General features: G+C 39.4%; 1 protein-coding gene across 3 annotated transcripts; it reads right to left on the minus strand.

The window, feature by feature from the left end:
* Positions 1-3,789: 3,789 nt before the first annotated feature.
* On the minus strand, positions 3,790-5,605 carry LOC115976761 (paired amphipathic helix protein Sin3-like 2). Of its 3 annotated transcripts, none has more exons than XM_031098241.1 (5): positions 5,398-5,605; positions 4,632-4,814; positions 4,361-4,541; positions 4,192-4,278; positions 3,790-4,071 (listed from the first exon to the last, which is right to left on the minus strand). In XM_031098241.1, exons 1-5 carry the CDS (start codon positions 5,466-5,468, stop codon positions 3,973-3,975), a joined length of 621 nt encoding a protein of 206 aa, XP_030954101.1. In that variant the 5' UTR covers positions 5,469-5,605; the 3' UTR covers positions 3,790-3,972. The 3 variants fall into 3 exon arrangements, with proteins under 3 accessions (XP_030954101.1, XP_030954100.1, XP_030954102.1); XM_031098240.1 differs by having other exon boundaries at positions 4,180-4,278; positions 5,398-5,603; XM_031098242.1 differs by lacking the exon at positions 4,192-4,278.
* Positions 5,606-13,479: the final 7,874 nt, after the last annotated feature.

A 13,479-nucleotide genomic window follows, 5' to 3' on the forward strand; every position in this document is an offset into this window, starting at 1 on the left:
CCCCTAAATACCCCTTTAATATCAACCATTCTTTTCTCAATCAGCCTTAAGAAAAAAAACATAGCTACACGTTATTGCTTATTTTCTACAAAGTGAAGCTATTGCTGTTTCGTGAGACACCATTGAAGCTACTGCTGTTTATTCTTTGACTGCTGCAAGTTTTGGTTACTGCTCACAAGTAAGTCTTTCTTTTTCTTATGTTTCTACTGGTTCTGTTATGTTTGCTTCCTACTTCATGTCTTGTCATATATTTTCTATCTTTGTTATGTGTGAGGAACTATTTTTCATTAATGTCTTGGGATTGTGGATTGAGATTGGATTATTTTTTATGTTCTTTAAAATGAGGGGTACAATAGTAATGTTATTATAAAATGATTCCATTCTATTCCTTCCGATGTCACTTCCAAACGGTGTTACTTACTTTCCATTCCATTCCATTCCTTTCCATTCATTTATTTTATAACATCCAAACAAGATTTTTAAATTCCATTACATTCCATTCCTTTCCCTACTAAATCCATTCTATTCCATTTTATTCCATTTTTTTATTGATCATTCCATTCCATTCTATTCCTTTATAAACTCCCAAACGGACCCTAGGGGTTCACACAGCCTGAAATGATAATGTCTGTTGCAGAAGGCACGAAGCTTAATTATTTGCCATTATTGCATATTCCGTAGCAAAGCCTCCTAGCTAGGATGGGTAAGTCCATGTCAGGTTGGGTTAAATTAAATACGGATGTATTCTTATTTCTTAAGGCAGAAGAAGGTGGAAAGGGAATTGGGTCTTGGGATTTGCTAAATTCTTAGCCCAACATTTAGGGATTACGTTCCTCATAGTAGAACTATATGCTGAAATCATTTTTTGTCTCAAAAATTCCTCTCACAACAATCTCATGATGGAACCAGTTGAGACAATCCCTAATCTAACTATGGATCATATCTACCAGGAAACCAATCAGTGTGCTAATGCCTTAGCTAAGAGAGGATGTTTGCAAACTATAGGGCTTTGTAGGTTTTGATAATCCACCATCATGTGATGGCTTCTTTGCTGGTTTGTTGTTTTATAATAGAATGGTTTGTTGTTAGTTTCTAATATATCTCCAAAAAACGTAAAATTTCTTCCAAGAAAAATATAATTTTTTTAAATAAAATATGTTGTTAATTAATAAGAAGACAATATCATAAGCTATTGTAGCAGTTTGTAGGTTTTTTTTTTTTGTTTTTTTTTTTTAAATTTTATAATAAATTCATAAAACCATTAAATTATCTTTATTTCAATATACTACGAGCTTTCTTTTGTTTGCTCATAAAATTGATAGAAAGATATAATCTATACGACTATACAATTGACGCATACAATTAGCTAAAATTGTCTCCACTATCAATGCATCTCTACACAACTAAAAAAATTCTTAGGTTCTTCAATTAAATTAATTGTGTGAGTGTGATTAATTGGTCAGTGAACTATATATAATTATTCTTGTGAGTGCATGGACGTAAGTGGGATCTTTTATTTGGGGGACGGGGGGCAAAATATAGGGGAATCACAGCACAACTTTAACAAATTGTAACCTTCTTACGTTGTTTAGGAATTGCACAACATTTATTATTTTGGTAATTTTAAGATTTCGGGGTATTTTGGTCATTTTTTAGGTTTTATGGAGTATTTTGGTTGTTTTCTAAGTTTTGGGGATATTTCAGTCATTTTCTAGAAATTTAGATTTTTTGTTATTTATTTAAATTTTAGATAGATTTTAATGGTTTTATCCATTAAGACCCATATAATTAAATAACCTAACGAGTCTTTACTTATTTAACCCAAATATTCAAATAGGTTAAATTAAGATTTATCCAAATTAGATAGGTAATAGGTGAGTTCATGGATATTAATAAAAATTGCCACCCCTACTAGTAACCTTCTTACATTGTTTAGGAATTGCATGAAAAGAAATTGTGTCAAAAAAAGAAACCACATTCCGAATGATCTTTAACAACTTTAATTTCAAGACCCAAATCACAACAATGCAAGGATAACAACTGGGAATTAGAACATTCCACCAGTAGGGAGCGAAGACCCAAATCACAACATAGCTGAAGGTCATTGATCACAATTTGGGCTAGAATCGGTAGTAAATCACTTGCTTTAGGAATAGGACTATAGGAGCACTATTAGCGGCTACTAATATATATATGACCTCCACAGTTTCAAATTACATAGCTACCTACTAGATTTGTGTCTTTAATAGATTTCAAAGCCAAATTTAGTTTAATGCAGCTCCTAGGAGAACCATCCATGTACAAGCTGTAGTTTCTGCAGAATTCAAGACCAAATTCTCTTTCTTTGTAACTTCTAAAAGCTCCTGGGCATACACATTAAATTCTATATATTCTTCTTTCTTTTTAACTATACATATAAAGGAATTACTTGTGGGCCAGGGACCGTGGCCTTCCTCAGTCCACAAGTAGCTACGTCTCTATGAGAGGATAATACATTTTTTGTACTATATAGAATAATTTAACTATATGATTAAATTTAATGGGGGAAATGATTTAAGTAACTATACCAAAATATTCGCAATTTAAAGATTCCATGATTTTTTTTTTTAAATGAAAGGCATGAATCCAATCAATAAAGTGGTCTTATATATAGTTAATTAGTTTCTTAACCAAAGAGAGACTCAGTGGGCATCCCATGAAATATTTGGTACCATTTCCAATGTTTTTGGCTTAGACATTTATTCCATTTAAAAGCTTTCAATATCACAATGCATGGCAGTATGTGAAATAAATGTTTGTTACCAAAAGCATAGAGGTTAATTCAAATCTAGTCCCATCCATTAAAAAAAGTGATTGAAAAAAAAAAAAAAAAATAGGGAAAATTACACTTTACTACCCTAAATTATACCTCATGTTACACTTTGCACCCTAAACTTTTCAAATACACTTTTTGTACCATAAACTATGACCCTTGTTACACTTTGCACCCCGATGTTAAGTTTACTGTTAACTTGGATGGAAAAATATGACACCATGTGAAAAAACCTAATTGTCCATCTTCTCAATGCTTTAAAGACAAAAGATAAGTTACACTTTACTATCCTAAAATACAGTCCTTATTACACTTTGCATAAGGGTGACATTAAAACATAATTATAATTTCATGAGGTAAATCATGTGTTTTGATAGTTCAGAAGGTTTAAGTGTAATCTAACCCAAAAATAAATAAGTGTTTCAATGACTATACCATCTATCATAACTTTTACCACAACTTACTAAAGTGGTTGATTGTGAGTGGTGGACAATTACTAACACATGGACCCTTATTTTTCATCACTCACTTTGGACCACATCAAAGTTGTGTCCCTATATCATTCTCAAAAAAAAAAAGTTTTGTCCCTATAATTTTTCAAAATTAAAAAGCATAGCTATTTAAAAAAAAAAACACTATTAAGTCAAAACAATTTTCACAACTATGGAAGTAACAAGTTGTTAATGATAGATAATAAAATGATACTAATAATTGGAGAGTATCCGAAGACTAATTGTTCCCACATGTATGTTAAAAATTAGTTTCTTAGATATGGGGCATTCTGCGTTAAAAGCGATGCTGCTTTTGGTAGAACTATTGTGAGCTCATCAAGCAAATCAGGTTAACCATAGAAAAGAATGGCAACCTAAAAATATTAAACAATAACACTAGGAAAACAAAAAATCAAGGCTACAAAAATACTGAAAATTACATGAATAAGAAAACTTATCCAGTAAAACAAGAGAAGTGAACAAACATATATTTACCACGGTTAGTACTTCATTTTTGAAAGTGTTTCTGTAGGAATAAAATTCATCATTAAACCAAAGAAACCAACATTTTCTGTTAAAATTCAACAGAGCAAAAGAGTATATTCACCTCTATCTTGTTCACAATTCACAAAGCAAAAACAATATATTCACCTTTATCTTGTTCACAATTCACAAATCAAGATTCTTTGCTGAAACAGATGCTGCTTCCGGAATAAATGTTGTGAACTCATCAAGCAAATCTGGATGACCATCAAAAAGAATGGAAACCTGAAATTGTAAAACGAAAACCTCTAAGAATACTGACAATTATATTAACGAAAAAAAACTTTCCAAAACAAGAGCAGTGAAACAAACAGAATCATAACAAATATTTACCTCATTGTAGACCTTATTTATGTCTTTGTGCTCCTTCCGGTATGTATTCAAACAGTCTAAGAATGCTTTATAAACATGTTCATTATTTTGAAAGCGTCTCTGTAGTAACAAAGGTCACCATTAAACCACAAAGAACCAACATTTGCAGTTAAAATTCAACAGAGCAAAACAGTATTTTCACCTTTATCTTGTTCACAAATTTGATAGCTCCTTTGAATTCAACCTTCTTTTGTAAAGCAGCCTCATCAACCTCAAGGCTTATTTCACACCCCTTTGGCAAGAAGATGTTAAACCTAGAAATCAAGTTATTATGGCCTTCAAATAATTCCTTCACTCTGGCACTGGCACCAACAATATCAGTTCTACAAGAACAAACGATGCATAAACCGTTATGTTTTAAATGCAATGTTCCATTAATCCAAGACAAAAACTTCATAATGCAATTACAGTACCTTTGAGCCTTAAAATCTTTTAAGACCTCAAGGAACATGTCATATTTCTCTCTTTGGTCTTGAAACGTTTCCTTCACGTCCTTCATATAGCTTAAGCATTCATCTGTTATTGGTTTCCCTGTGGTACAACCAAGATCACTACCTCCTCCACCTCCACTTGCTGGGACTTGGGATTGCCCACATCTTCACATTATATATATAAAATTAGCACAACCACAATTCATCCCGAACTATAAACATCTATAGCACAGCTATTCCATAAACACAACATTCTCATACTATCAATGTGATCTCTATGAGAGTACAAAAGTCTAATTTAACAGCACACTGATTCCGAGAGTTCAAATTTCTCCTCAGCGGCATTTCCTGCTCTCGTTTACTTGGAAAACTAGTATTCAAAAGTGTTAAAAAAAAAAAAAAAAAACCGATTCCCCCACAAAAACAAAATCCCACTAAAGGGAAAATTCCAAGCTTTCAATTAAAAACTTATCACACAATAAGTTTCTTAAAAATAAATCAAACTACAATAAGCGGAACCCATTAACAAAACCAGCCAAGATCATGATTCAAATTCAAACATAACCCATATCTCTCTTCCCTCACAAAAATTCAGCAAACTCCATTATACAAAAAATAACCAAGCAAAAAGAAAACGACTTTCCTCACACGAAACATTCTCTAGCAAACCATACAGAACTTAAAGGATCAAACAAAGCTGTAAAAACAACAAAAGAGAAAAGCGTACGGAGAAGAAAAAGAAACTTACGAATCTCCACTCGAAGAACCAGACGGCAAATTAGATTGCGAAGAGCTTCCATCGTCTCCTAATCTCTTCATCTCCGAACCAATCCACCACGAAATTCTCTATTCTCAATTTTCAAATCGCTAACCCAAAATACATAGAAGCCAAGAAACCTAAAAAAAACAAACATATATAGCCCGGTTTGGCATATGCGTTCAAAAACTAAAAATTAAAATTATTGTTTAAAAATGTGTGATGTGTGAGTAAAATAGTTTGTGAAAATATATATAATATTATTTAAAAATTGAAAATTATTGTTTAAAAATATAAACTAAACACCTCCAAATACTCTCTCGAGACTGCAGACGTGTGCTATTAATTTAAAATTTATCTCATTCTAAACTCTAGAGTCCTTATTTAACTATTCTTTCACTTTAACTATCTTATAGTGTTTCTCACCCAAAAAAAAAAAAACCTTTATGTGTATTCTAATTTTTTTAGAAATAATAGATAAATTAATTGAGATTAAATTCTATAAGAATGGAGTGTAAAACTCATGTTTTACACCATCCAATAAGTGATTGTCACATCAATATTTTACTTAAAATTCAATACATCCTATCACACTTAATAACATCTCGATAGATTCTCAATTTGGTTGGATTTATATATGAGTATTAGAATTGATTGAGTGTGATTATGTTTATTCTTAAATATGTGATAAGATGATGTGGTATGTTGGGATTGAAGGGGTAAAACATGGGTTTTACACCACGTTCTTATAAAATTTAATCTCAAATTAATAATAAGAAGATTAGATAAAGAATTTAGATTGCAATCAAGTTAAAATTTTTATCAATTTAGAAATTATAGGAGAAGAAGATAATAACAAAAAAAAAAAAAATTCTAACAAAATTTCTACAATTTGATAAAACTTTCAAAATTAAATAAAAAAATATCTATTTTTTAAAAAATCTAAAAATTTTCAGCTTTGAGAAATTTTTGAAAAGAAAATATTAGACATGAACTAAAGATAGATATTATAAGTTATAATTTAATTATAAATAATTCAAAATCATCAGGCATGTTATAATAATTAGCTCTACTAGCCGCAAACTTGCGCGTTGCACGTGATAATTTTTTTTAAGGTGGTTTTGTTAATATTTTTTTTTACAATTTAAACTAATTTAATAATGAGTAATGTATTTTGTAATCATATTTTTATTTATTATAAGAACAACCATAAATATAATATAGAAATAATCATAAAATATAAATTTTGTCATACCAAAATGAAAATAATACAATTTTTCTCAGAAATTCAAAAGGCAAGTTGACGAAAATATTCATTTTTTAAGAAAATTTATTTATAACATTTTGTGAATCATTAATGTAAGGACACAATTTCTAACGACCCAATATGATATTGGGTTCGCACGTAAAAAAGGCCCAAACAATATCATTTGTAGAGCGTGGGTTTGAAAGGCTAGGCCTTAGTCACCAGACGGTGATTTGTCGTGGTGTTCATATAGAATTAAATCGTGTCCGCTCGAGGAGTCTTTCTCCTGGAGGCGGGCTGGGAGACTCTGGTTTTTGGCCATTTTTCCCAGTCTCTCTCCCGGATTGCTTGTTCCTCTCTTTATATTAATTCGTATTCCTTATCCTTCGTCCATGTGTAGGATCGACTTTTCCAAGACTGATACTTGTTCTATCAGCCCATACCCAAAGTGGTTGAGGGTGGTTGTAAAAGTTGATGAGCATGTCTCTGTCAGGTGCAAAATGCTTTATTGCAGTTCTGGCAATCTTTTACTCGTACTGTTCCGCACTGTGATCACTCTTCCTTTTAGGGGTATTTATGGAATGCCGAGCAGGAGCTCGTCCTCGGCCATTTCCTTAGACCATCCTCGACTCTCATGGTGCGTCCTATGCCCTGTATTTTCTCGGCGTAGGCCTTGGGCCTTAACATGAAATGGGCTGGGGTCACAAACTCTCTGGCCCCACAATAATAATATATAGAAAAAGATTATAAATTTATAAACATTATAGACATTTTAAGTTGATTTAACGTATATATAATTTAATAAATACGTTAAAATCATCGGGCATGCTATATTATGATTTATAAGTTCTTAAACATGAAGAACTTTCAAATGGGTCCATAATCTTAGCCAATTATTGTGACAAATCATAATTTTAGTCAATTTCTTATATATTTTCTCTACAATTAAACTAACTGTAGTTGCACGATTTTCCTGGCCCAAATTCGATTGATCAGGTCCTGGCCCAAAGCGCAACCCACAATAAATATTTGTAGAGGATAGGTCAAAGAACTTGGCCTCAGCGTGTCTATTCAGTCTGATGCATGGGCAATATGGTTGCAGAAAATAAAGACATGAAAATGGATCTCACCCGTATAAGTTTATTTCTTTAGTTCCTTATACAGAAATTTTCGTCCCCTTCTCTAAGGGACTCCACTACATTATATAGTTCCCTTCTCTCATCTCAACCCTACACTTGTTGACTATCTAAGCACCTACTTGAGTGGCTGTCCCATCAGACGCCTTCATCTCTCCCCATGTGAGTTGCAGAGGCCAAGGCGGTACTGTTCAGGGGTCATTTTCTCATTAATGCGGCCAAGAGGGTGGTTGGGGCGCAATTAATGTGGTGGTAGCTCTCCATGGGATATTTTGGATTTTATTCATTTTATATGTTGGGAGGATGAACTGAAGTGGCTGGGGAGAGCTCCTCGTATGGGCTTCGTGAGGTCCGAGGAAGAGTTACTCCTCGGACAGGTTTCCTTGGCGTTTATTGGGATTGAGTAATGCTTCATACGTGGTTTCTCTTCGGACAGGACGCTCCTCGGACGGGCCTGAATTTGGAATGGCCCATCATATTGGGCCGGGCCCCACATTAGCCCCTCAAAACTCCGGTTTCTATCTCCCTCCGAGGAGGAAAAGACGGGGTTTTGATATTTGGGAGAGGGTGGAAATAAGGAGAGCGCGTGGCGCGCGTGCGGACCGTTACTTCTGACGCGCTGCAATTTACGAGGCGCGGACATTAACTTCTGGAGGCGTTATGTTCCCTCATCCAACGGTGTGGCGTAGATCGAACGGCTATCGTTTTTTCCGTATCTTTAGGCAGGAGCGATCTTTTCTCTCTCTTCTTGGCTATATAAGACGTCATAGGGGTTCAGTTTCTTCTTTATCTGCATTTCACAAACCTTAGAGGCTTCCAGAGAACTCCATCGAAACCCCAGAGATACACGAACACTTGCGACCGTTACGCCATCGTAGCCGTTTTTGTGAAGCGTTTCGTCCACGAGGGATTCCCAGGCGCCTCATTTGAACGTTTTGTGAAGGTACCAGTACATTTCGTTCATCTTGCTGTTTCAATTTCCTCCTCGGACTCTACTTTTTTTTTCTGAGTCTTTACTTTTGTTCCCCGGTTCAGTCCAGATGGGTAGATTTGAGAAATTAGTTAACACCCCCGCCGCTATGGAGGTTTTTAGGGCTAAATATCACATTCCCCCGGGGGTTGGGTTGCGGTACTGTCCTCTTGAAGGAATATTGACAGATAGGCGTGCGGGAGAAGTCGTTATCCCCATGATTGCCTTTATGGAGGGAGGGATGACACTTCCCATGCGTAGGATTACAAGGGAATACTTGTTCAACCATAGGTTGACGCCGTACCAGTGTGCCCCGAATATGTTCAAGATACTAGGCTGTGTAGACGTCTTAAACGAGCGGATGAATCTAGGCCTTACTTGGCACGATGTGGCTTATCTGTACGAATGTCACCGCCTCGGGGATGAGGGGTATTATCTTAAATCCCGGAATGAGGACGTTAGGTTGATCTCTTGTCTCCCAATATCCAATAAGACAGTGAAGAATGACTTCCTTATTGCTTCTGGGGAGTGGTTCGACGGTATTCATTGTCCAACTCGGGCAGGAAACCCAGGTGCGGCGTCTCTAGGATTGGTCCCTTTTGGAATAGGATTTAGCATTGAGGGGTTACACTTTTTGCTTTCTTTATAATTGGAAGATTTCGTGGACTAATCCTCTTTTCCTTGATTGTTTGCAGATAAAATTCACGTCGCCCCTCGGCTAAACTTTGTGAACGTGCCAGCGCTGAACTACCTTCTTAGGTCGGAGATCTACGTTTCCGAGGACGGGCAGTTGCGTGCTGCCCATCTGGTTCTGGGCTATCAACCCCTGAGCAGCTCTTTCCAGGCTATCAGTCACGCTATAAGGGCTGGTAGTCCGAGGTTGGCTAGGATTGACGTGTCCAGGGACGGGTTCCTAGCTGAACACGATCTGCCACCAGTTGTGTTGCCCGGTGTTAGAGATCCCTACTTGGCAGAGCAGCTACCTCCGCCGAACGAGCCTGGTGCTGCCGCTCAGGTTGAAGAGGAAGCTGAATCATCTCGTCTTTCCCTTGAGGCGGAGATAGACGAGTTTCATTTTGAGGAGGAAGTTCAACAGACCCCCCTGGTGGAATTTTCTGATACCGAAGGAGAGCGGGACCGACATTCTGCAGTTGGTGTTCCTTCCATCGTTATCTGCTCGAACGATACTTCGGACGAGGAGATAGAGCCCATGGCAGAAAAAGGAAAAACTTTAAAGGAGCTGATGGCCTCCCGAGGGAAAGGCCGGTTGTCGAAAGGACAGTCCTCGAAGGCGCCAACTCCACCACAGGGCAAGACCCTCCCTCCTGTGGCCCCTACGGATACCTCAGACCTTGGCCTTAAGGTTAATCCGGACTTAAAGAAGAAAAGGACGGCCGACACTCCTGAGGAGGGCGAGGTGGTTGCCCAGCCGACCAAGCAGCAAAAAACCACTCGCGGGCCGAGGAGCAGAAGGGGCAACTCCTCGGAGAGTCGAGACGAGGAGACTCTTGCGGATGTACGTGCTACCCCGCGTGTATGGGGCCCCAGATTGGAGCTGGATGGGGTGGCCATCCCCTACAATACTTCGATCCGAGAGTACAATCGGGGCCGGGCAGGCTACGTGGCCGAGGCCTTAGAGCAGCCCCTACTCCTTCCTCGGGATATGGAGGCCTATAGGCGATTCTCTCAGCCCGAGATCTTTCTATCCCTTAAAAGGGATCTCGCGATGGTAAGTAATCCTTTTACTGTTTCATTAACTTATTTGACCTTAGATTACAGCAATCTTGTTTCGTTTGTAGATCACCCAGCAGGTATTCGTGGCTGAGGAATTTTGCCGTGGTAACAACAGTCGGGCTGAGGTCGAGAACCAGGCGCGAGCGGAGGTGGAGAAAACCTTGGGGTCCCTCCAGCACGATTACACTGAACTTATGGACAAGCTCAAGGAGTCGGAGAACCGGCGCAAGTCTGCAGAGGCTGGTTTGAAAAGTGCTGAGGCCCAGGCGGAGGACCAGCGCAAGGAACTGTTCTCGACCCAAATTAACCTTGCCACCGAGAAACAGGCAGTGCAGGATCTCAAGACCGCTCTGCAAAGGGTCGAGGATGAGCTGCGACGGGCCAAAGAGGAGGCCCAACTGATCCGAGAGGCCACAGAGGCTGAGAAGAGTGCCGCACGCCAGCTCGGGGCCGAAGAGACGGAGGCCAGGCTATCCGAGGAAATCCCCGAGGTATGCCGGGAGTATTGCGATATTTCATGGTCTCGTGCCCTCGACGCCGCAGGAGTTCCTGCTGACTCGGCGCTGAGACTGCCTGAGAGCATCTTCTATCCTAAGGAGATCCGAGCGCATCCTGATGGAGTCCAAGCTGCCTCTGAGCAGGATCTGGCGACGCCTGATGCTGTCCTTGTGCCTGATATGGCGAATGATCCTGTCGTAGACTCTACCATCGAGGTTCCGCCTCCTCAGCCCGAGCAGAAAGGAGATCCTCCTGCTGAGGCTTAGCCCTCTAGGCTTTTGATCTTTGTACTTTTTCCTTTTTTGACCGAGAGTCGTCCAATTTTCCCGCTCTTTTGTAAGGACCTCTCCTTCTAATATACTCGGAATATCAATATAACATGTTCGTTTTGCTTACTATGGATGCACGTCAGTAGCGCTCTTCTTTGAACATTTGCAACTATGTAGATACAGATAAACGGTCAAGATAAAAATGGGTTTTTGGGCTGCGCATCTGAGGGTTGCGATGGTGCCAGACTGCGCGCACGTATTAAAATGGTCTCCTTTAAGTAATGATCTCCCAATCTACCATAAGCAATAATTTCCCCCAAGTCTGTGGCCCGAGGAGCCATGCAGGACTTAGGTTCTGTTTAAAGCTATGAATAGTTGTCTTAAGTATTAATTTCCCCTTAGTCTGTGGTCCGTGGAGCCATGCAGGACTAGGTTCTGTTTAAAACTTATATTAGTAATAATTTCCCCCAAGTCTGTGGTCCGAGGAGCCATGCAGGACTTGGGTTCTGTTTAAAACTATGAATAGTTGCCTTAAGTATTAATTTCCCCTTAGTCTGTGGTCCGTGGAGCCATGCAGGACTAGGTTCTGTTTAAAACTTATATTAGTAATAATTTCCCCCAAGTCTGTGGTCCGAGGAGCCATGCAGGACTTGGGTTCTGTTTAAAACTATGAATGGTTGCCTTAAGTATTAATTTCCCCTTAGTCTGTGGTCCGTGGAGCCATGCAGGACTAGGTTCTGTTTAAAACTTATATTAGTAATAATTTCCCCCAAGTCTGTGGTCCGAGGAGCCATGCAGGACTTGGGTTCTGTTTAAAACTATGAATGGTTGCCTTAAGTATTAATTTCCCCTTAGTCTGTGGTCCGTGGAGCCATGCAGGACTAGGTTCTGTTTAAAACTTATATTAGTAATAATTTCCCCCAAGTCTGTGATCCGAGGAGCCATGCAGGACTTGGGTTCTGTTTAAAACTATGAATGGTTGCCTTAAGTATTAATTTCCTCTTAGTCTGTGGTCCGTGGAGCCATGCAGGACTAGGTTCTGTTTAAAACTTATATTAGTAATAATTTCCCCCAAGTCTGTGGTCCGAGGAGCCATGCAGGACTTGGGTTCTGTTTAAAACTATGAATAATTGTCAGTAGCCCAGCAAGCAGCGGATAATCATGAAAGAAAAACGTATGCTAAGCCATTCTCATTAATAATAATATCTTCTGAGGTTATTTACATTCCATGGTCGAGGTACAGCTTTTTCATCTAAATCTTCTAGGTAGTAGGCGCCTATTCCGGCCACGGATGTGACACGGTATGGTCCTTCCCAATTGGGCCCCAACTTGCCCCAAGAGGGGTTCTTTGCGCTGCCAAGAATCTTCCTCATTACGAGATCACCTGGCCCCAGAGGCCGTGGTTTGACGTTAGCATCATACCCTTGTCTCAGCTTCTGGTGATAATAGGCCACATGAATCATCACTTTTTCCCTTCTTTCTTCGGCTAAGTCCAGACTCCGTTCCAATAACTCGTCGTTATCGCTTGGGGTAAACGATCTAGACCTCAGCGTGGGAAAGTTGTTCTCAATCGGGAGCACGGCCTCAGCCCCGTAAGTCATCGAGAAGGGGGTCTCACCGGTCGATCGTCGCGGCGTCGTCCGGTAAGTCCATAGGACATGGGGGAGCTCTTCTACCCATCTCCCCTTCGCCTCGTCCAACCTCTTTTTCAGTCCGTTCACTATGACCTTGTTCACGGCTTCGACCTGCCCATTTCCCTGAGGGTAGGCAGGGGTGGAATATCGGTTGATGATTCCAAACTCGCGGCAATACTCCCTAAAGTTTTTACTGTCGAACTGCAGACCATTGTCGGAAATGAGTGTTCGAGGGGTCCCGAAGCGGGTGATGATGTTCTTCCAGATGAATTTCTGGGCGTCCACGTCCCTAATGTTGGCCAATGGTTCAGCCTCCACCCATTTAGTGAAGTAGTCCGTTCCGACTATTATGTATCGCTTGTTCCCTGCGGCCTTGGGGAAGGGTCCAACTAGATCAAGGCCCCATTGTGCGAACGGCCATGGACTCGAGAGGGGGTTGAGAACTCCTCCGGGTTGGTGGATATTCGGGGCGAATCTTTGGCACTGATCGCATTTCTTAGCGTATTCTTGGGCCTCTCTCTGCATGTTCGGCCACCAGTACCCCTAGGTAAGTGCCCTGTGTGCCAGCGATCTCCCCCCGGTATGA

Source organism: Quercus lobata, chromosome 2 (genome assembly GCF_001633185.2).
Source record: "Quercus lobata isolate SW786 chromosome 2, ValleyOak3.0 Primary Assembly, whole genome shotgun sequence".
Taxonomy (NCBI): Eukaryota; Viridiplantae; Streptophyta; class Magnoliopsida; order Fagales; family Fagaceae; genus Quercus; species Quercus lobata.

Coding starts and splice junctions, on each gene's coding strand:
- LOC115976761 (XM_031098240.1), bottom strand. CDS start 5,468: ATGAAGAGATTAGGAGACGATGGAAGCTCTTCGCAATCTAATTTGCCG. Junction 4,815..5,397: donor GGTTCTTCGAGTGGAGATTC/GTAAGTTTCTTT, acceptor TATAATGTGAAG/ATGTGGGCAATCCCAAGTCC. Junction 4,542..4,631: donor AAAGATTTTAAGGCTCAAAG/GTACTGTAATTG, acceptor TTGTTCTTGTAG/AACTGATATTGTTGGTGCCA.